Raw genomic sequence first — 24,314 nt, 5'->3', positions numbered from 1 at the left:
TATATCGGCTGTAATAAATGCCGACACTGATATCTCTAGAAAATAGTACTGGCTGATATATCGATCACCACCAACATCTGATAAATCATGTTTTACTTTGACCGAGAATGAATTTAAACCAAAAAAAGTCCAGAAACGTCACAGCAGCTTGTCCACTCTTTATTAGAATAATTTTTTTATGGTCACAATTTTTACAGTATTTCTCAGTATGATACATTCATAAAATGAAAGCGGAAAGAGAGGGAAGCTGTAAAGGGACATGTGTCTCCTGTATAGTGTTTGAAGTGTGTGCTCACTAAGGCCTTGCACACACCAAGCCAAACTCACATCTCACACACGCACACATGTGCACACACCAGTGTTGGGGGTTATTTCTAAGGATTGCTTTTCACAGACAGGATTTGCTTTCAGCCACAGTTATTCTGTCATTTAAATAACATCATATTGCTTTTCATCAAATTTTAAATGTACTGGAAACAAGACAACGAAAACAGACGTTAGCTTTTTGCAGTCTTGTGAAAAAAGTGCATTGATCACATTCATTTCTAACTTTTGTTATACTTACTGCTAAAACTTTTAAGACATTAATCTACATCACGTTAATAAAATCTATCTCCAGAATAGTTTGGTTACATAACATTATTTACAGACATGAACACACCAGAGATGTCTGCGTGATACACTCTTACACCAAACACAAAACATCTGTAATCACACTAGTGATCCACTCATTACACAGCAGAAAACTAATTCCTGAATGGACTGTGACAACTTGCTGTTCATAAAGCTACCACCAGGGGGAGAAAACATTGCCAAAGGAGGATTAGCCAAACCCTTTGCTCAGGTCTCTCCATGCAAATTTGGATAAAAAATGTGCTTGGAAGCTGAAAATGTTTGATTCAGAGAGAAAAACAAAACCAATCAAACAGTAAAAAAAATCCCACTTTGTGGATCAAACCTACCGTGTTACATTCATTTCTGAATCCTTACACTGTTAAAGGAAACTGTATTTTTCCACATATAGAGCAGTTGAAAAAAAACCACAGCATATTCCTGATACATGTGTCTGTGTTTTTCCCCCCAAACGGGATGCAAAAGATTGCATCCAGTAAATATATATATATGATTTTTCCAGTAAAGTGTTTGTCTGTCTCTGATGTGGGCAGAAGTGAGTATTTCATCAATGTTACTTCTGAGTGCATAAAAAACCCAGTGATGCCTGTTGCGTTACTCTGTATGAACGACACCTTATTTTAATGATGTCGATGGAGATGCTTTGGAGGACGCTGATAATAGTCATCTTGCTTCTTGTTGGATGCTGTGTTTTTGAATCAGCACTTTTTCACCTGCCCCTAAATAAATTTGCAAAGATGTGGACCACCCAAGCAGCAACCTCCAGGATTGCAGTTCCTCTGGTGGCCACTTGAGGCTGGCTCCAAAAGTGAGTCAATCCCCATAGGCTCCCATGTTAAGATGCTAACCTTTGAAGCACTAAAAATGAAAAATGTTCTTTGCTTCTATGGATAAATTTCCCTTTTATTGACTCTGTGCTGGCTACATGTTTTTTAATCTAATAGATCTGGATACTAGAGTCAGGGGTGTGGCCTTTCTTAACACAGCTCAACAGTGAACACTAACTTTTTTAAGGGTTCTGGTTCCAGAAGTTAATTTTCCATTTGTTTCCTTCACTAATGTTTCAGAAAATCTTAATATAAAGAGTGTTAAACTTTTTAAACCTTTTAGTAGTTTTAAACAACTATAAGGTGAATGAAAACACAAAGAAAAAATAAAACGGGACAAAAGTACCAGACTATGTATATAAGTACTTTTAATGGTAAAAGAACTACACATCCCCATAACTCGCTCTAAATCCCAGATTCGTCAGGGAACGACTTTTAGCCTTTTCATATGTAATCCTTTCCATTGCTGTAGTGTTTATGGTTAACAGCAGTGTTGTATGATAGTGTTGGCCGTATTTAGCAGCTTGTGTTGTGTGTAGCAGAGTAAATCATATCCTATCAGTATGCTACAGTGCTTCATTAATGACTGTAATCACCGCTCACTAAATGACCTGATGTTTGCTCATTTTAACATTTCCATGGTAACAACAACCTCCATAATCAGAGATGTCACTTTTTCAATTTAGGATTGTGGGTAGTGTAGCTCTTTTCCATCCCATGCAGACTCTTTGGTCTCCACAGGAGCAGATTGTTGCTGGTGATGTGCGATACCACTGATTTCCTTTCCGATCCGATACCAAGTAAAATTCAGGGTGGTATCGACGATACTGATCCGATACCGATAATTTGTACAAAAACGTATTTTATTTATTGTATCTCAAATTATAGCGTCATAATGATTACAGGACATCAGATTACTTGTTCTTATCACTTAATAATGCAGAGTTCATCATATAGAAATAAAAAACCTGAAGTTGTGCGCTATTTGAACACCTTGCCTGCCTGCAGCACTAAAGGACGTCTGTCTCGCCCAAGCAGCACCTGTCCACTCCTCCTCTTCAGTTCGCTTTAACATACGCTTGTCATATTCTGTGATATGATTTACTCTGGGGTGTTTGACAAATTTGTGGTGTTGCCACAACACCTCACTTTCTTGCCACATGTATGGCAAACCACGTCTGGGCTGTTTGTGGATGTAAAATAGGTCCGTACATAACTCCGATTACGCTCAGCCATTGTTGTGAGTGCGCACGCCAAGGGGCTGCCACATTTATACAGCCATATTTCGCACATGACTATGAAAGGCGGAAGAGGAAGTAGTTCCTTCCAATTGTAGACAATCCGAATGATATAGGTTATTTCCACTGTGTTCCTGTTAATGATAAACTACAAATTTACCCTAAATTACTAAAATATCAATATTTTACTGTGAGAATCGATTCTAGAACATAAATGACTGGTATCGGAGGAATCGATATTTCAGTATCGATCCGCACATCACTAATTGTCGCACTATTGTTTGATTATGTCGTAGCTCGTAGTGAGTCTACTTTAGACGGCTAAAACATTATAGCTCATAATTAAAATCCCTGTGGAGAAATTTACTTTCTGGAACCTTGTTGTTGAGCTTTATTAGCAGGTGTTTATTATTGTGCATTGAAGCTGTACAGATTATGAATGCAGCTTAGTAGCAAGCTTGCTAACTTTAGCTTATAACTTAGCATGCCACCCTCTTGTCCAAATACCCGAGGATTAAAAAGTTGAACAAAGTCCAAAATCAATGGGTGACCTCAGAGTGGTTCAACCTAAAAAAAAAGTGCTTGCATGTTTTGTACACATCTGGAAAGATATCTGCTCAGGATGTTAGCATGCTGTGTCATCTACGCTAAACATATTTTAGAGACAGCCTTTCATGAACCTGTTGGCTAACAGGACATTTTGAGAGCATCTTTCGGTGAACGATTAGACCACTAAACCGGAAGTGGACACACACACACGACTAAACAAGACCGTACATCAGCTCCACAGTGGACATCATTTTCATGTCCACGATCAGCTACACAAACTACAGAACAGTCCTAAAATGTACAGACTCAATAAGCGTCACACAAGATTAAAATACACAGTATACATACTAAACGCTTGTAAAAGATAAATCTTTGTAATTCATCACGCCTACATAACAGCAAATATACAGGAATATAAATATAGTCCATTTATACCTAAACACCATGGCTTTAAATATTGTGATAAAAAAATAAATTAAAGATTCCTTTAAATAGGAATTAAATGTGCTCAGTTTAAACTCAAGTCAGCGACCATCACCGTAATCCCTGCTGCGCCACGGCAGGGCCTGTAACAGAGAGAGCAGTGTATATGTGTGTGCATGTGTACTTCTGTCTGTGCATGAGGAGTCTAAGGCTTTCAAAGGTGCACACTATCAGGTCGGCTGATAAGTTCACAGAATTGGGATTTTTGCTTTTTAATCTTTTGGTCCGTAGCTATTTTTCTTATTTTAAGTTCATTTTTTTTGTTCAAAGTTAACACAGTTTGTGCGCCAATATAAATATATATTGCTGTGTGTCCCATAATATGTCTCGGCAGGAGTTAATTTTAAAATGTGGATCAATGCTTGAGACAATTCCAGCCAATAATCTGCTTGTGCTCAGTGAGTCAAAATCTCCTTTGTGCTTTTTTTGAAGGAGGAGAAAAGCAAACTTTGCGTGCTTCGTGCCCGCCTTGTGTTTTGGGTTGTAGTTCACTTTCACTGCAGTCCAGTGTAACAGGTCTGTTATTCTGGAGCAGATTTCAAGTGTTTTGTTGTTTACTTTTAACTCTTTGGTGGAGAAACTGAAACGAGTGTGTTTCTACAGCACAGAGACGAAGACGTGAGAGTGATGGATAATGAAACAGTGGTTTGAGATCCCGGTTAATAAAACCCAGAGTCCTAAAGGTATGTTACATTACTATAACTATACTGTACATTGTGATTTTACACCTTTTTTTGTTTTTACAAAATGAACAACAACAATAGACTCTACACGCAAATTACAGGAGGAGGTGGATGTGGGGTCTGATTGGAACATAAACGGGTGCCTTTAGAGTCGTCTTAGCATATTTTACAAATCATAGTCCTATGAAAACAAATCTCACGGCATCAGAACAGAGCTGCGAGTCTGTGGCCAAAAACGTTACCTGATCTTAATTTGGAAGTGCTCACCTTTAAGGTCATTTTCTTAAACATACAGAGTCGAGTGTTTTGTTTTTTTTGATTCCTTGTGTGCCAACACACAGTGGCAAACACCACAGGTCAGGTGGTTTGCTGTGAATGTCTTCCTCAGACACCTCAGGACGTTACAGTAGAGTTTAGTTGTGACTTGAATTCACAGCACACACTGTGGAGTGAAAATGGGATCTCCCACAGCTGTGCTGAGCATGACCTTGAACAATTTGTCCAAATCTGAATCAGGTATGGTTTTGGAACTTTTCAGCTGCACCTTGTCGACTGCATAACATCTAATATAAAGAAAACCTGCTGTGTATTAAGTGGTACATGGCTTTGACACCCATTATTGCTACATAGGAAACCAGCAGAACCTCACAAACTCTACTACATGCACTCTTTCACACTACCTGCACTGTGCAGACATTTTCCTTATACTATGGGGTTGGTGTCTGCTAGGGGATCCTTAAACTAAGGCAAAGAAAATCAGATCACAGAACTTCATTCTGAACACATTAACCTGATGTTTTTAAATATATACAGATGTAGTGTGTCACTGTTAATCTCAACCTGATTCCAGAGTTTCGTTTATTGTAAAAGAGTGAAATGCATCCCTTATTTCCTGTTTTCTAACTTCCAGATGCTGGGAAACATTCTGGAAATCTTCTCATGAAGTTCCTTCGTGTTATTTTGGAAGCGCTCATAAACTGGATGGCTACATACAGTTTTGTGGCGTTAGCAGGGCAGTGGTGAGGATTCCTGGAGCTGCGCTGAGCTCCAGTGGAGACCTCATGGGTAAAGTTGTGCTACAGGGGTGGTCAGAGGGGAGTCTGTCAAGGCTGGGCAACAGTCAAGAGTCAGACTCTGGTGTGAGAGGTGTGCTTGGTGTAGTTGGTGTGGTGGGGCTTATGGCAGCATTTTGGTAGCTAGTACCATAGCAGATGTTTGGAGACAGGGAGTCCATGGGTTTGTTTCCTCCAGGTGTCAGGAAGGGTTTGTGTGCTGGCCCTGATGATGGGGCCTCGCCTGGTTTGCCTCCAAGGATGAATCTAGCCTCATCCTGCTCCTCAAGGTTGGATATGTCCTTCATCATAGATTTATGGTAAGAGACAGACAGCTTGTTAGAGCCGTCTGACATCAAGTTGAAGTGTCGGGCGATGAAGACAACAGGGAGCGGAAGCATGGCCACAATGATAAGAGCGAAGCACATGGCCAGAGCCCAGGGAGGATAGCTCTGGAAGCGTTCCTGAGCCTAAAATGACAGAGGGGTGAAATGAAAAGGAAACACTTTTCAAACGCTCCAGAAGAAAACTAACCCCCCATTCACTCCTACAAAGTACACCCTGTGTGGCTGTGTAATGGTGGGAATTTATTCTGTGCTGTTTATTCTTACTCACACAGAGACACGGTATGCAATCCTGTGACGTACAATTTGTCATATATGACTGTTGCTGTTGGACATTTTTCTTACATTTTAGCAGTTTTCGTGTCGTGTTTTAGCTTCCTTTCCCTGAGTGAAGCATTTGAAAACTTCTTTTACACCAAAACAGCACAAACACACAGACAGACAAGACTGACCAGCTCTTGAACCCAGGCGTTGTATCCTGGTGGGCTGATGGCCATCTCGATGACAGTGGCCGAGATGAGAACGATAAGACAGAGAGGGGAGACGTACTTCCAAAGGTAGAAATAGATAATATGAGGTCGGAAACCTAACATGTCCTCCAGGTCCTGCATGAACCTGACAAAGAACAACAAATTGCAGTAAGGATCCTTTCCTTGGATACACTTTTGTAGTTTGATACACAGCTTTGAGCAGCATCTTGTAGTTAGCCTCACCTTTTGGTGCCATATATCCAAGCAACAGACAGATTTTCCAGGATGACCACTACAGTGAGAGGCAGACCAGCCGAATAATCATCGAACATGGTGACAAAGTAATTTCCCGACCGCTGAACAAACAACAAGCCGCATAAGAAAGCGATGATGCAGCAACACACTGAAACAAACACAGAAACAATTGGAGCTCATTTGGAAGAAAAGATTAGGAAAAAGTTTGAAAAAACAGATGAGAATTAAAAAGGTTTTATTTGCCATTAAGTGCTATTATTTCCTGTTTCTGCTTTCCATTCAGTTTGCTCACAGCACATAAATATTAATGCAGCTCATTCCCAGATGTACTTTAATCCTTTCTAAGTGCTGAGCAAGGGGTTTCAACTACTAATAGCACGGAGGCTGAGGGAGTCAGTGTGGCGGTGGTGCTGGGGAGCGGCGTACCTGTAAAAAGCTCCTTCTGGACTTTGTAGGCATCAAGGACAGGTGTGGTGATGCCAGTCATGGTGCCGATCATGCTGCCCAGACCGAGGTTGATGAGCATGAAGAAGAACATGACTGACCAGAAGGGAGATGCTGGGAAATGCGTCATGGCTTCTGTGAAGGCGATGAAGGCCAGGCCGGTGCCCTGGACAGCCTGCAGAGACACATTGAGAGGTGTGAAACACAGAACATGCTGTGGATTCAGCTGAGTTATGTGTGCCAAAGGCTCACTTTGTTCAGCTCATCCTCCAGAACACACGGCTCCAGACCCAGCTGGGGAAAGCTGTCCTCTTTGACTGTTTTAATGACCCCGTACATCTCAGCGTAGTCTGACGTGGTGAGATGGGAAAAGTTCACATGTGGAGGAATAAGATCATGACTCAGGACGTTGGAGTTGAGGTATCCCAGGATCTTTTCTGCATTCCTGCAGACAGAAAAGGTCAGAATCACAATGAATCCAATACATATTTTGTGCCACACTGCTTGACTGATGCTCTGACAAAAAGCCATGTAAGGTACAATTTCTTGAAAAAAAAAACCTGTTGCTGTTAAATTACTTAAAGATTAGATTAAATTAAATTAGATTAAATTGTATCTTAAATTAGATACAAACATTCATTTACAATTTCACCTACCACTCAGTAATTTAATAAATGATCACAATAGAGACCATTTAGACCTATTTAGCTTACACTTTGGTATCCTCATATTCTTTATAAAGGATGTGATTTTTTTCCTCATAAATAAATAGGTAGGTAAAAAGCGCAACAAAAATTGTGGTTTTTACTCCTGTACTTTGCGTTTGGAACAAATTTACAGAGTTTTAACTTGTTAATGTGCCAAAAACATGTATTTTTAAGAGTAAATGGATACATGCATTTTTCATGCAGTGGTTAGTGCTGTGACCTCAAAATAAGCTCTCTGGCTTCTTCCCATAGTTCAAAGACCTATTATGCTCATTTTCAGATACATAATAATAATAATAATAATAATAATAATGTATACTTTATTGATCCCCGTGGATAAATTACTCTCTCTGCATTTAACCCATTCACTCAGTGGGCAGCCGCAAATCAGGCGCACGGGGAGCAGTGTGTAGGGACGGTACCTTGCTCAGGGGAACCTTTCGATCATGGGGTGACCACACTACCCACTGAGCTATCCCTGCCCTTATTTTGTTTGACCTGCTCCATATCACCACTGTCTCCGACCCTCTTAGATCTCATCTGCTATTCATCTTACTGTTCCGTCCGCACATCTTACCACTATGGGGAACAGAGCCTTCAGTCGCTCTGCTCCTCGGCTCTGGAACGCTCTTCCTCCAGCCATAAGAAATATAGACTTTCTTCCCGCATTTAAGTCACAGCTCAAAACACATCTGTTCAAACTGCTTATTCGCTTTAGTGCTGATTTTATCTGTTGTCAAGTTCTGCTTTGCAATTTTAACTGATTTTATGTATTTTATGACTATTGCTTCTTTTATTAATTTTGTTCTTTTGTAAGGTGACCTTGGGCTTTTGAAAGGCGCCCTCAAATAAAATGTATTATTATTATTATTATTTTATATTCTTGGACTCTACCAGAGTAGCTTGCATGTTTCAAATTTATTAAAAAAACAAAAAACATCATAATTTAATTTAATTTTCAACTTTCCCCTGATTGTCTGGTCCTCATATAAGTTGGAATAGCAGGTTTGTACATTTATTATATGAGGCTAAAACTTTGAGAAGAATAATCTTGTCTTCAAGCGGGGACTTTCCACGTCTTTGACATCAGATAGAGTCATGAACAGAAAAACACCATCAGAAACTAAGAACTCAGAACAATCTGAAGATGGGCCTTTTGGCTCGAAAGCACTGCTCGCACGTGCACTGACCACAGTATCTGAAAATATGAGGATCCATCACTGTAACAACATATATGTGACAGAAAATAAGGATAACTGCCACTGTTTATAACATAAAGACTGTGTGGATTGTAACTTTGAGGTGTGATTTTTGGTTAATATGCAGTACTCATGAACCTTGCTGTCGGACTTTTGTTTCTTTTTTGGGGGGTTACATTCAATGTTGCCAAAACAAAAACAAAAAACAGTGTTCAACTTACTCCACAACACACTTTTCATTCATGATGTTGGCCTTGAAGCCCAACACAGCAAACACAACCAGTGTGGCCAAAATGGAGGTCAAAAAGTTGATGACAGAGACGAGCACGGCATCAAAGTGGCAGTTGTTGTCAATCTTATTGTAACTGGAGAAGGCAATGACTCCTCCAAAACCCAGACCGAGGGCAAAGAAGACCTGGGTGGCGGCCTCCCTCCACACCTGCGGCTCCAGCATCTTCTCCAACTGAGATGTGAGGAGAGGCTTTTGTTAGCATGCATGGTTGAAAAAATAGAGGTGAGGAACAATGACTCTTCCATCCTAACCTTGGGAGTGAACATGTGAGCGATACCATCTACGGAGCCCTTCAGCATTAAACCCCTGACCAGGAAACAGAACAGCACCACGTAGGGGAAAAGAGAACTGAAGTACATCACCTGTACAGGTGCAAAAGAAAAAGACATCAATTCAGCAAAAAACAAGCCTCCACACTTTTCTCTTAAATGTTTCTGTGTCATGGTTTCCCAACCTTCCCAGAGGAAGCGATTCCTTTAATGACGGCGAGGCAGACAATGATCCAGGCTACCAGCAGAGACAGGGTCATTTTGATGTTGAGGCCGCCGCTCTCTGCGATGGTGCTGGTCGTGTTCAGAGTCTGCCGGTACCAGAAATAGGTCGTAGCCGAGCTTTTGTCACATTCTGGCTCCACAACTGTAGATGACAGGAAAGAAAAGTTTAATTTGGGTGATAATGAGGAAGCAAGAAGAGAAAAGGTTTGAAAAGACTGCAGGGAGGCTGAGGAGAGCGAAAGGAGAGTATACTGGTGCAGAGGATGTTTGCTCGGGGTCAGTATTACAAGATTTGGCTGGTTTATATTTCTCACTTACACAAGGTCATCTGTGTACTTGGTATGCAAAACACACAACTCAAAGTCACAACCCTTGAGATTTTCCTCACAGTGTATTAACTTGTTACCTTGAAGAAATGAAATATACTGTGTGTGGCTGAGAGTAGAGGCAGCGGTGTTGTGATAATACGATCACGTATTACTGAGCTTTATCTGTGCAGAGACACACACGGCACACACAGAAAAAAGTCAAGCACAAGCAGGTGAAAATGCTTCACAAATTAAACTGAATCAAGTTGTTCTTTACTGTGTTTGTTGATCGATTTGCTTCCACGTGTATGTCATCGCAGCGGCCGTGAAATATTTTACAGTCTGCTGCTGTCCTTCAGCATGAATCTCTGCTTCCCCCGTCTTTCTGCCAGCCTTGCTGAGTCATTCACATGCTGGTTTTTGGCTGCCCCAGGGTTTACAATATAATCACCACTAATCGAATAAGTTCCAGTGGGTTTTTAATCTGGATTAGGCAAGTGAAGTCTTGACAGAAAGTTGTAGTGAACAGAAGACAGCTTGTGTCTTCTGCTCAGGAGTGTTGATGAAGACTGAAGCTTTGTAGCACAGCGATCCATTGAAGTATAACTGTGAGAATTATGTGCAATCTGCAATGTTTCACCAAATCAGTAGCACGATTTTCTCATCATACTGAACTTTTAAAAATCAAACCCTAAGCGGTCTGCATTAAATGCAACAGTGACCTGCAGTTAAGACAGTTTTCCTGTACGGTCATGTGAAAAAGAAAGATTTTCACAGGACTGTAAGTAACAACAGTAAGTAGCAAGAGTGACCACCTCTATAAAAACTGGAACGTTCCGGTGTGTATTAACACAATGCCACAATCTTCCGCGGAGTGAACATCCAAGCAAATTCACCGCAGACTGTGCAGAGAAAGTGCAGAAAAACGAAGAGCTCCACCTCATATCGTACCGTTTACGGTAATACCGGTATAATGTTGGGCAACGATAAGAAAATGAAATATCGCGATAGAATATGGGTAAAACGCGAATGCGCAGTGCCTTTGTTTTCATATACACATGGCGGAAAAAGCATGGCGGCAACGGAGAATGAGAAGGGCGAAAGCGGATCGTTGAATGAAACGGATGAACCAGAATTGGTTTGTAAAAATGCTGCAACTTCAGTGGTGTGGAACTGGTTTAGCTTTCGCCTGTCAGATACACAACAAAGCACTATTTTTGGTAGCGCATGCTAGCAGGCCGTCGTTATTACCGTGTTTTTTGAAAAATACGGCACACTTAAAATCAATCCTTTGATTTTTCTGAAAATCGACAGTGCCCCTTATAATCCCGTGTGCCTTATGTATGAATTCTGGTTGTGTTTACTGACCTCGAAACGATTTTATATCGTACACTGCACTCGAAAATCTGTCAAATGTTTTAGTACGACTTTGCTAAGCTACGAAGCCGCACCGCTTGATGGATTGTCGGAGCATTACAGCTATCGTAGGCAGGCGCCTCGCGGAGTGATACGTACTGTGCTTCAACATAATATTACCGTATTGTGTGTGTATAAGCTCTTTTTAAGTTTTGTGGATATTATACATGGTTATGCTGAGGATATGTCGGCCCATTTCCACTGGAAATGCCTTTTGGTTAAACTGTCAGCAAGGAATTTGCATTTGCACTGTTAAATTTTTATATAACTTTAACGCAGATAAAAACTAGCTGTTTGTTTAAGTGAAAATACATTGATTTTTTTTTTGCACTAATAAAGTTGTGGAGTTGTAAAGTATTTTGTCTAGTGTCAATTATATCGTCAGTTATATCGTTATCGCAAATTTTCAAATATATATCGTGATAAATATTTTTGGTCATATCGCCCTGCTTTACGCAGCATGTCAGTACAAACACCCCAAACCAACTGCCGAGCATGGTAGTGGAAGGGTGATGATTTGGGCTTGTTTTTGCAGCCACAGGACCTGGGCACCTTGCAGTCATTGAGTCAAGCATGAACCTCTCGGTATGCCGAAGATATCTAGAGTCAAAAGTGAGGCCATCTGTTCGACAGCTAAAGCTTGGCCACAGCTAGGTCATGACAACAATCACAGCACAGTAATAAACCTACAACAGAATGTCTGAAAAAGAAAAGAATCGAGGCTCTGCAAAAAGCCAGTCAAAGTGCCGACCTCAACATGGGAGAAATGCTGCGATGGGAACTTAAGAGAGTTATTCATAAACAAACACGTACAATTCTCAATGAACTGAAGCGATGTTGTAATGAAGAGTGGGCCAGATAATCACTTCAAGTTATTGGTGGTTTTACGAGAATCAAGAATCCAAACTGTCTTTCATCTTAATCCTCATCCTGGCTGTTTGTTCCCACTGTCTGAATTGTGAACATGTGTGAATTTCTGAACCCTATGAGAGAAAAAATACGAACTCTTTTTGTATCCTTTCTTTAAATGGTTGCCTAAAAGGAAAATTGCTTTTCCATCCCCAAATTCCTCTTCTTAGCCAAGAGACTCTTGACATTAAGTCCAGATCAGTCTTCAGGGTTTTTCCTTTAACTTTGGTTATATGCAGGAAACATCACTGTTTGGAATAACTAAACCATGTTACATAGCTAAACTTAAGTTGCTGCACTTTAAACTTTAGCTTTACATTTTGGGCAACCTGTGTCTGCACAAAACTGTCATTCCTGTTTATCTATAGCCATCCTAGCAGAATGGCATTGGAGGCAGTATCCTTTAGTCATCTTTTGTAACTGCACAACTAATGAGAGGGACTACCATGAGATTTTGGAGAGAAATTCAGAAATTTAGTCCCCAGAAGGCGATTCTTCGCGATTCTATGACTCTTCCTTTAGCACTACCATAAGGGTAGTCGTTCCAAACTAACGGCAATTAATGCATCTGTGAAACAGCGTTTACTGTCAATTAACAAATGCACTAAAGTAAGTTCATATAAACTCACTGGCAAGTGTCCCATTCTTTCTGATTGGGCAGTCACTCCATGGGAGAGGATACTGGAAGGACTGGAAGAAGTAGAAAATGCTCCAACCGATGATCACATTATAGTAGAGACCCACAAAGCCGCACACCTACAGACAGATAGATGGCGTTATGCAACAGAAACAGCCAGATAACATTTAATGAGGTACAAATATGTGATGTCAGGTTTGATATAGACATCACATGTGCAGAGGATCATCTGTGCAGAGTGAGAAAAACATGCAAATGAGGCAGGTGCTTTGTGTATGTCCCAATGCTGCTGTCCGTCTTTGGAGCAGCCTTGCCAGCAAGGACATTCAGAAGCTAAATAAGGTTGAGGGAAGCATGAATAATTGAAGTGCTCTCTTTTCAACAGTGATCTTCTGTGAGATATTTATAGCTACTTCTGCAGCTCTGAAGTAAGACTACCTTCCACTCTCAGACACGTCAATACCTTCATAAACCTGCATCAAGATATAACTTTAACTAGATAGATAAATAGATAGAACCTCTTTGATCTTATCACCATGCTTCACTTGTCAAACTGCTTCCTATGGAGCCGCTAAAGAGTTTAAAAGCACTGCTAAAGAAAGAGTGTACATTTGGCTCACAGTTAAAAAGATGATGGCTCTGTCTCACACTCCTTACAGGAACAGAAGCATCTCAGCTTACCATCAGACTTGACATTCCTATTCCACCCAGGCGGGGACAGACGTAGTTCCACACCCCGATACTTCCACGCCTGATCTTCTGACCCACTGCGAGCTCCAAGAAGAAGAGAGGGATGCCAATAATGAGGAGGAGGATGAAGTAAGGAACCAGATAGGCGCCTGAAAAAACAAACAAACAAAAAAAGATTTGGTGTTTCTAGGAAAAAAGTGTTGCTGTTTGGTTGGCTAACTCACACAGGAAATCTCAAGTCCTATCCCCTATCCCCCTGGATAGGGAGCTTTTTTCATGCTGTAAAATGCTAGTGCTAAGCTAATGGGTAGCACTGGGTGTCCTCTAGCAGCTACAGTAAAAGTAGGATAGTTGTATCAAACTGTGGGAAAATAACCTTTTTACTTCTCGCGTGATCCCACTAAACACCCTCAGTCACTGCTCTCAGGTTTTATGCGATACAAAACAAAGTTCATGATGAAAACATTAGCATAAAGTGCACGGTAAAGCGGGCTATGCTATGATGGGCCCCCATTAGCAGTATATTGTTGCGCCGCTGGTGTAGTGGTATCATGCAAGATTCCCATTCTTGCGACCCGGGTTCGATTCCCGGGCGGCGCACGAGTTTTTTCCCTCCCACAATTTCGGTGTGCAGTGACAATAAAGGGCGACTCTATTCTATTCTATTGTCTGTTACATCTGGTTTAACTACAGTGAAAATGGTCAACCGATGGCTTCAATAACCATTGGCTGACACCATTAAAAACTACAATTAACTAAATAAAAAAACGTAATGAACTGGATTGAGAGCATCCCCGCTGTTTGCTGACTACTTGCCAGATCACTGACTTAAGAACTCCCTACAAAGGTGTCTTGTGCAGCTTCAGCTTGTTAAACAGCAGCTATGCACTGCTGTCTGTTATGGAGGGTGTCTCTGACAAAATTGCGTGCAGTTTTTTGGGTTTGCAGCTGTTGTTGTTGCTGTGATGAAGACTGACAGTGGATTTTGTGTCTGGGTTAAATATTCACTCTACGTCTTAAGTACTAACCCTTCTGGAACCCCACACCGTAACCTATGGCCCAACCTAAGCTCTGAGATGCACCTCTCTAGAAAATATAACTATTTCGACTCAGCCCACAATGACTGTGATTGGTCAGTTCAGTAATTTTGTTTCCTCCTGTCCATTTCCTTCATTTTTTAAATTTAAATAGAAAATAACAGATCAAGTTAAAGAAAGCAATCCCTCTGCTAACTACACACAGGGTACGTCGCAGATGTAACGTAGAAGTAAAAATTAAGCTTGGGAGAAACAAGATTGCCCATTGCATAACCTGGTATATTCCTGACAGCATTTTTACAGGAATAAAACTTGTTTTGTTTAACTCAGCCTCATTGATAAATATTCTTTGAAATATAGTTTAATTTTAAAGGATGTCTGAATTTGTCCCCTTTGGAGCTTAATCCAGAGAGGAATCATCAGGACGCAACTGTGTTTTATGTGTGAAGGGTGAGTCATCATCCCAGATATAAAGACTTATAGCTGGCATACATGTACTATTAATACATCAGAAGCGGGAATTACATTCAGTAGTACATGCATCTCACAGTCGGTGGAGTAATGAGGCAGAGAGATGAGAAGAGGCAAAAGGCTAAATCCAGAAACCTGAAATAAAGAGGAAGTTAAATTTAGTGAGCGAACTTGAAATCCACTTCATCACCCGCTAGTTGAAACCAGAGGACACTAAAAATGTGATGTAGGATAGGCATCTCAGAGGAGGAAGAATGACAGAGGATGTTGAACAAGAAAGAGAAAGGCGTGTCCTGAGGAAAGGAGGAAACGAGAGAGGAGTCCACACATCAGTAGCGGCCAGCAACCCTGATCTTTAATGTGTCTGTAATTGGGTGGCAGACAGCAAATTACACAATGAAAAATGCCTGCTTGTCAAATCGCATAACCTGGCAAGTGCTGGTGCAAGATTACTGGCCTATAGGCAATAAATCCTACGTATATGCTGTAAGTCAGGCACAAACAGTAAAGCTAAAAACACTTAGACCAATGAAGCAAGAGCAGATCTGTCAGCGCATGATGACAAGGTGTTTTTCCTACAATGAACACCAGTTTACACTGCATACGCCTCCGATTACATAGAGTACATGCATACCTGAGAAAAATAAAACCTCATACAGTTACATTCATTCTCCATACAGCTCTCTGTTTACCAGGGTATCAGTTGAGCCTGGCCTGCCCTACTGGCTATAGTAATCAATAATGCAGCTATTTTTAGACTTGGCTGCTTTATGCACAGTACAGCTGCTCTCTTGGCAGGGATGAAATGAATGAAAGTGTCGTGTTGTTTTTGATAGTCGAGGTCATGAGATGAACAGCTCTCTCTGTGGCTTTTCGCTCGGGTCATGCCTGTGCAAACGAACATGCTTGTCTGTAAAGAAAACAAATCCCATTGCTCGAATAGGACTGAGCGATCAATACCAAAATGTTAACAAGAATATTTTCTTAATATCCACATGCATCTGTTATAATCCCTAAGCTAATTCTTGCTGATTATTAGTTATTTTCTGTTTGGTTTTCTCAGTTCTTTGATTATAGGTTACAAGTTTATTCCTGTTTATTTCATTTTTTCATCCTAATACTTTGGATGTTACCTGGTGAGTTTTAAGCTGAACCTTTGATAATATAATTTATTCTAGTATGGGTTTTGTATCCCTGTTTATTTATAACATTTCTTCTGGATGGTTTTCATGTTTGATTTCTGTTTGGGCTGTAAGATCTGTAGCTTTTAGTCCTTTTTACTTTTAACTTTGTATTAGAGTTTGTTATTTATAACCTCTTATATTTTGCTGGGAAAATGTAGACACTCACTGTTGTACCTCTCTCCTGAACGCCTCTTTGAAACAGCATTTCAAATTTGGAGTCATCACTCCATAACCCCGTTGCCACTGGTTTTCAGCCCAGTTATTTTTTGATATCTTTCGTAGATTCAACTAAAAAAAATGTATACATTATAAAAACATATAACATTATGTAAGATATACATTTTATGCCTGCTAGTAACAAAGTGCCTAAAAATACAATTTATGCTAAGTTGTCTGTTATGTGTAGACAAAACACTGGTTCATCCCCTTACTTATGTGCCTTTTTGTGCTTGAACGATTCATAGGTCAGTGACATTGCTCTGAACACTGTGAGGAACCAGGACGACTGAAAATGAGTGAAAAAAGAAGGCGATGCCCAAAGAAAACCTTTGAAAGACCTTTAGAAAGCCTGACGAGTTATTGCTCAACACAACTTTACAAAATTAATGTGACATCATGAGTTCTCAGACCAAAGCCATCGTTAACCTCAGTCTTCATTTGGGTTTGTAAAGATTTGTGACTAAAATTGTTCCACAGAGACTGAAATATAAATACCTGCTAAATATGAGAAAAAGTCCTACAGTAAGTGTCAAAAGAAAAGTGTTGAGCCACAAAGACACAAACAACAATAGCAGCCGTGCTGCCGCAGCTGGAATATGAAACTAATTTCTCCATCATCATAATAACTGAATGTGGATAAATGATAATTGATAATAAATTACTTCCTGGCAGTGTTGGTGGAGTAACATGTAAGGGAGTTAATTAATTAAATGAAGAAATAAATGTAATTCTCATCAGTTCCATAGAATTTAAGTGCAAAATCCTCATGAGTAGGATGCCTGAAAGAGCTCAAGACCCAGACAGGCTGTTATGAATCATATTTAAAAAGAAGAATGTATATATGTGGTAAATGCTGTAAGTATTGCCTCTAACTCACCTCCTCCATTCTTTTGGCACAAGTAAGGGAAGCGCCACACGTTCCCCAGGCCCACAGAGAAGCCCACCTGGGCCAGGATGTACTGCAGTTTGCTGTTCCAGGCGGGTCGCCCATCGTTTTCAGGGACCTCTATCCGAGGGACTTTCTTCCCCGCAGCCCCTCCGACATTCAGGGAGCTGCTCTTGTAGTCAAGCGGCTCCTCGTGTGCGAGCAGGTCAGCCACCGACTCTGTGACGTGCTCATGGCTCTGCTCGCGCTGTGTCACCTTGCTGTTCTTAGGCATCAGGGAGGCTGAGGGTCAGGAGGGGGGTGGGGGTGGGGGCGAGTGGAGAGAGAAACAGAGAGCGAGAGACGGGAAGAAGTGACAGAGGCCAAACGTCAGGTGGGGATGAAAGGAAGAGCGATGCTGAAGAGCGATTGCTGGATTTCAGTTCTTGGCTTCAGTCCTGCATCAGAAAAACAAAACAGAGCGATAGTTGCACCCAAAATGGTGTTTGGACATCATAACATTTAATTTAGTAATGATGTTGTATTATTAAGTGATAACAACGTTAAGCATCTACATTGTGAATAAAATAGTAGAAGGTTTCTGCCCTTGGTGAGTCTAATTTCCTGACTGTGATCGTTAAATAACACTTTGTACAGTAGCTGACACAAGTAATACCCCGTTTATTGCTTGGTTAACCTCCTAATAAGCCACTGGATTGTAACACATGGTTATATCTCTCCAGAGCCAATAAAGAATGGCACCATAAAGACAAGATCACAGACAATTTGTCACAAAGACAGCTGTAAGAATAAGATTTGGGGACAATTTTATTATGCTTCTGCATAAATGTGACCTAAAACATTACCAGAGGTTACTACAAGTCTTTAAGGGAGAAAATAAGAAACCAGCAGAACCAGTCACATTGATTTATTGCAGAATTTGATCCAATATTATACGTTTGTGATGAGGAGCAGTATTAGCAGTAAATTTGAATATAAAAGCAACAGGTGATGATGCTGAGATGTTAGTGGACTCTGAGCAGCATTTAAATATCAGACCTCTAATATAGTCTGAAAAGCACTAAAAGGAAGTGAATCGTAGCGTGAAGAAATGAGTTGTCTGAACACCCGAGGACCTGAGAAAAAAGATGACTGATGCTCATCAGGCTGGAGAGGGTTAAACAATCCTTTATAAAGAATTTAGACTCCACCAGTCGGGCATTTTGAGAGGTCACACGTGATTCCAGGGTAACTTTTAAGTAACTAAATGTCACATTGGCTATTGGTCATGCTTATGAGTCTTCCACCAGGAGAACAACAATACAGAGGAATGCAGGGCTGCAAAGACAACATCACTGCTGTCCGTTTACAGCCTTTAGGGCTGTGTAAAGTCAGGAGACTTTGTGGATGCACAACACCAAAAACCATTTGGTTCATATGAAAAGAAAAACAAGAACCTTATCCCATCTGTAAAACACGATCTTGTTGTGTCAAGATTTAGGCCTTTCTGCATTTGGGCCAGCACTCATGAAGTCTGAGTTATGGTAGCAAATTCTAAAAGAAAAAAATGTCAAGACATCTGAAACTGAAAAACTGAGTCATGATAGCAATAGATGGTTTATATTTTTAAATTACCAACACAAAGTATTGTGAAAGGGCCAGAAGTGGAGCGCTCATGTGAGGAAACTCACAGAGATGTTGGAGTGCAATGTGCTCTGAGCTTTGGGGTGCACTTCTCCACGCCCCTCACCGCAGCTCTTTGTATCTCATGCAATGTTTTCAGGTCCCAAAAATTCCCAATCCTGCAAATTGTTCTATTTAATTTCCCTGTTCTGAAAAGCTTAACTTTAGTGAAGCTTTTTTCATGTAAATCCTTTAATCCTTTGGAGCCTTGCGCCAACATCCATCCCCACCCCTCTTTGAGGGAGTGGTTGGTTCAACCCAAATGTAATAGAGGAAGTAAACACGATGCTTTGGATGAAGTGCCCTCATATGTTCTCCTTATTCACATCACAGGCATGCATAGGCTCATTACTTATTGAGTGGGCTCTTTTCTCCATCATGTTGTCCGACTGAGATGCAAAAACTGCAAAATATGAGGTCTGAAGTGAAAAAGAAAAGAAAAAGAAATTAACTAGAAAAAGTATTCTCTGTGATTGTGAGCTCATATTTCCAGTTCCACACTTGAGCTGAATGAAGGTGCTGTACCTTTCACGTGATGCTACAGCAGTGATGCGCCCGAGATCTCATCGTCACTGCTTACATCAGCCTGAAACAAGCTTCCTCCGTATCAGCCGATTCAGCAGGCCTTAAATGCTCCACAAACCCTCTTAGAGCTTCTACCAACAACAACAAACCTACATATTCTTGATGCGCTTTTACTGTCCTAAAGAAAACCCCCCCCACAAAAAACAAAACATCCCTAAAACAGATTTCCTCCTCTGTGCACAACAAGATGATCCCATGATGTAATAATCCAAGCGCAGCCATTCACAAGTCTTCATAATCCTGTGTGCATTAACTGTAAAAACCACCCGAGTGCTGCTTTTCTGTCTTGTCATTCAATCCCACGCTACAGTAGATACGTAATATCAATCAGCGACTGCATCATGGGGCCAACACTGGAAAAATAAAAACAGCAAACATCAACTAACCCATCCAATAATCCTCTGGAAAAAAAAAAAAATCGGCACACAGTTCAGATGACCCCAGCTAATGCTAAGACCGAGTCTGTGTGGAGCAATTTCATACTACAGCAAAAGGTTGGAAGAAACCTTTGGGTATGGCTCGCTTTATCTGAGGTCATTCATTGTGCTGTCCTTCAGAGACTCTCACTGCACAGTTACAACCTGGCCTGGCTTTAGATATACAGGCTGCATCATCAGTCTAGTAAAAACACATGATTTGGATTTCTGTTTCTTACCAACAGTCTGTGGCTAAAAAGAGATCCGAATACCAGCATATATGAAAAGCAGCATGTCAAAGACATACAAACAGACCACGGTGTGTTAAAAGTTGTATTCATTTGCAGATAAGGCTGAAGGACCTCACCTATTAGCAAGAAGGTGGTTATTAGTGATACATGTACACAGTCATACACAGGTGCTGTTACTTATTGACAGTGTCACACACGATGCAAAATGCAGTTTGATTATAAAGAGGCAACCCTGTATACATCAGCTTCTGTAATCAGTCTCAATTAGATGTCCAGACTTCATTGATCAGCTGATCCTGCGATTATCAGCGAGCTCTACAAGTCTGAGCCACAGTTAAAGGTTAATCAGCTGTTTCACAAAGTAAAAAGTGTTAAAAGTCTGAAGCACGCATGTCTTTAATGGCCAAATGGCAGCATTAGACCTCAAAGGCTGGGACTGTGTGAATTGAAAGCATGCGGAAACCAGCTGCAGGTTGTGAAAATCTCCATCATCAACACTACGACACAGATCACTCTCTGGGAGCACCAGGTGACACATCTGGTGATGACAGCGATACCTCTGCCTCTGTTTTCACTGCTCGTCCTGAGCAGAACCAAGGTCACTCCAGAGCCCAGACCTGCGTGCGTCGCGGAGCACATTTGAATCTTGATGCAGTTTTGTTCGCAACATAACACAACTTCTCTTTAAAGTTGGCAAGCATCTCAGGTATGACACAGAACAATTAAAACTACTTTTAAGCAGAAAGAAATGTTGAGTGAAGCAATGGCAGGAAAAGAGTTTCTCACCGTGAGTCTTGTGCAGCAGTAAAATCCGGGCTTAAGCGATCGCAGTTGTCAGAGAATATCTGGAGAGAGGCGTGAATACATCCACCACGAGCATGTGTATGTGTGTGTGCGGCTGTGGTACTGACTGAGCGCTCACAGGACAGTGCAGGACGGAGCATCACATGCTACACTGCCAACAATTGACGTGCAGGGTGGAGAGAGCACCGTGACGCACGAAGTGGCTCTTATTATCAACAGTGGCAAATTAACACGCCCCACTCTTTCACTTGTTTGAGATCCATCACGGCATCTCTGCGCCGGAAGAAGGACGCCGAGTGAATGAAGGGGGCTACAACCGTGCGCGGATTTGTCAAGGTTATCCACTCCTACCTGAGGAAACGACCGTCTGACGCAGTTTTCGTCATTCGCTTTTCAGTTGATGGAAATTTGAAGCCGTTCAGCCATGACCGGTCGGCACACTGAAAAAGAGTGCTCAGGAAAAAGAAAAAAACAAACATATTTAAGGTAGAGCTCAATGAGCCTGGTTTCTGGTGACAGTATTATGATGAAATGAGCAAAATGTTGAAATGTGCGTTTTATAGCGGAGAAGAGTCAGCGTTGCTATTAAAGGAAATGTTTATTTTAAGAAAAATATATCTGATAACAATAATCACACGCAGATCTGGGCAACAAAACAAAGAAAACAACCAAATAAAGCTCAAATTAACGTGGTGTCTAACAAAGTTTTGCGCTTTTATTAAAGGTCATGCACAAAAAAACAGAAATATTATAAACCTGATATAAACAGTGAAGGGCAGGTTTCCAAGATTCAGGTCAGGGTCAGGTTTGCAGACCCCTTCATCCACACTGACCTGGCTCTCTACCAGACTCACCTCATCACCTCCTTTGCTTTCTTAAGGCTCGTCTCATGCATAAACACTTGCTGGTCACAGGCTTATTCTGACATTTTCCTTGGGAGAACAGCCACCCCTCAGACTGCTCATAGTTACCTATTAACCATGAAATTTTTTTAGCTCTACACAAATGAAATTGCTTGATAAAAGGATTTTTGAGAGCCAGTGAGCAGAAAAAAAGCATATAAGCAGATAATCTTACTGTTTTCAAAGACACAGGAAAGGGAAACATGAGAAGTTTTAAATTACTCAGCAATAAATAAGCATTAATAAATCAACAGTAATCAATAATTGAAATGACTCAGCATCAGCTGGAAACCAGACTGGATCCTCTGCATGACTCTGGGCTGATGCGTTTGTTCCTGTTAGACATGTACCTCAGGCTGAGGCGATGAGGTGTTATTGTTGCCTTCTTGTCCAGAAATGAATGTAAAAGTCAGTAAAACCCAGTTTAGGAACGTAAAAATACCCAGTAACTATTCACACAGAGATTATTTTTAATATTTCCCAACATGGACTCCACTGCAGTAATCTCAGACTAATAGCTTTATCTCTGTGATGAAACTGTAAGTCATGAGGTGGGTGGTCATTTCTCTATTGAGACATGGACGTGCGACACGACTGCAGCAGACCGAGTCACCCAGGGGACCATAAATCATGCACCATCCAGCAGAATATTCTTTATTACCACCGAGATAGGGGGAGAAGATAGTATTGAGAGGCCATTTTTCATGCTGAGTTTATGGATTTATTTTTGCTCCCACATGTCCGCTTCCTGTGCTTTAACTTTGACGTGTCTGCATCATTATCAGATTCTTTTTAAATGGAAGGATTGTTGTTAATGATTATAATCATTAATAATAAGACATTATTCGATTATTATTATTCTATTTTGATTGAATATAGGAAATGAGTGTAATTACCTGCCTTTAAACTCTGTCGGAGGCCAGAATCCTGTTTAACAGTTTTAATTGACACACACAAAAAAGTAGAACATGACCTTTGTAGTGTAAGAGAAGCAGGTTTATTCTTGTGTGGCAGACTTGGTTAAGGCGGAATCAAAATACACAAGACAAGCTCGCTCTCACGCATTTCTCCTTTTTTTCTCACTTGACGATGCTCTTGACACACCTTCATCTGACTACTGGGAGCAGTTGCCACAGCAACCCCAGGATCATATGACAGACAAGCCTCATCTCTGCCATCTCTTTCCTGCATCCCCTCACCCCCATACTTTGCTTTCTCCGGTTTGCAAACTGAAGTTCCAGTGGCATCCCGTAAGAAGGAGAGGAATGAACCTCGAATCTGTGTTAAATCAAAACTGTAAATCATCAAAGTGGCTGTACCCGCTTTAGCTTCTAGAACATTTACCTCACCTGGCCTTGTGGAAGATAATAGGAATCCTATGATGACTTATAAGGCATAGGACATTAACTGTAAAATAAATGTTTGATGCTCAGCTGCCCTTGACCAAAGCTACGCAGCTTCAGTTTCTGCTGCAGGCCATCTGCTAACTGGACAGCAGGGTTCCACTCAGCTTTACGATTGGTCTTTAGGGGTTGAGGGTTATTAAGCCTGCATCAGCAGCCTTGCAGCCCTGTGGGACTTTTGTCACAGTGCTGCTGCTGCCCTCTCTTGTTAGCAAATGAACCAATAGTCCCATGTAGATTCAGCATTGTTCTTTATATGCACCATATCCTGATACTGTCATGATCCAGGACTTTTGATCAGCCTGGAGTTCAAGATTCCAGTTCATGTCCAGGTGCTCTGGTTGCTTTCTGATTTTGTATTTCTTAGCTGTGTTTATTGTACAGGTGCACTCAGTTTGCTCAGCCTTTTAGTCTTGGTTGTGTTTTAGTGCTGAAGTTCATGCATGTTTGTATCTTGTGTTTAGGTTTACTTCCTTCCTTGTCTGATTGTGTTTATTCTCTAAACCTGTGTCTAAATTTAGTTTGGCCCCCTAATGTTGGCCCCCTAACTCAAGGAATAAACCAGTGTTATGTGTCAGTACAGGTGGGGCACTTTGCTACCCCACCTGTCACAGAAACACATCATTCGTTTCATTTCTTTACCTAACAAATTCTAAAGATAACACTGTTTGACAGGCATAACATAGTATTTGCTCACCAGCAAGGTGATTCCAAACAAGCAATTAGCTGAAAAAATCAAAACATTTCACTGTGGTGTTACAAACACAGTTTATTTCCAGTCTTATGTTCCTCTTTGTCTTAACCACTGGACCTTTTTATGATCAGCGATTGTTCTCACTGTCCTTCCATTCACCTTAAAAAACC

The 24,314-nt window shown here is 41.0% G+C and overlaps 1 protein-coding gene and 1 non-coding gene across 2 annotated transcripts; one reads left to right on the top strand and one right to left on the bottom strand.

Annotated features, from left to right (window-relative positions):
- Positions 1–138: 138 nt before the first annotated feature.
- On the bottom strand, positions 139–21,655 carry LOC146387092 (sodium-dependent neutral amino acid transporter SLC6A17-like). The gene is made up of 12 exons (XM_084928438.1): positions 21,128–21,655; positions 17,419–17,864; positions 13,622–13,779; positions 12,933–13,059; positions 9,631–9,812; positions 9,428–9,538; positions 9,106–9,347; positions 7,231–7,423; positions 6,961–7,153; positions 6,523–6,682; positions 6,262–6,424; positions 139–5,935 (listed from the first exon to the last, which is right to left on the bottom strand). Exons 2-12 carry the CDS (start codon positions 17,699–17,701, stop codon positions 5,534–5,536), a joined length of 2,214 nt encoding a protein of 737 aa, XP_084784564.1. The 5' UTR covers positions 17,702–17,864; positions 21,128–21,655; the 3' UTR covers positions 139–5,533.
- Positions 14,160–14,230, top strand: trnag-ccc (transfer RNA glycine (anticodon CCC)). The gene has a single exon. It is a non-coding gene; the product is annotated as a tRNA-Gly (tRNA).
- Positions 21,656–24,314: the final 2,659 nt, after the last annotated feature.

The sequence above is a fragment of the Perissodus microlepis genome, chromosome 5 (assembly GCF_051167445.1).
Source record: "Perissodus microlepis isolate ML-2025 ecotype Zambia chromosome 5, ASM5116744v1, whole genome shotgun sequence".
Classification (NCBI taxonomy): domain Eukaryota; kingdom Metazoa; phylum Chordata; class Actinopteri; order Cichliformes; family Cichlidae; genus Perissodus; species Perissodus microlepis.
This window is presented reverse-complemented; position numbering and strand designations above follow the sequence as displayed.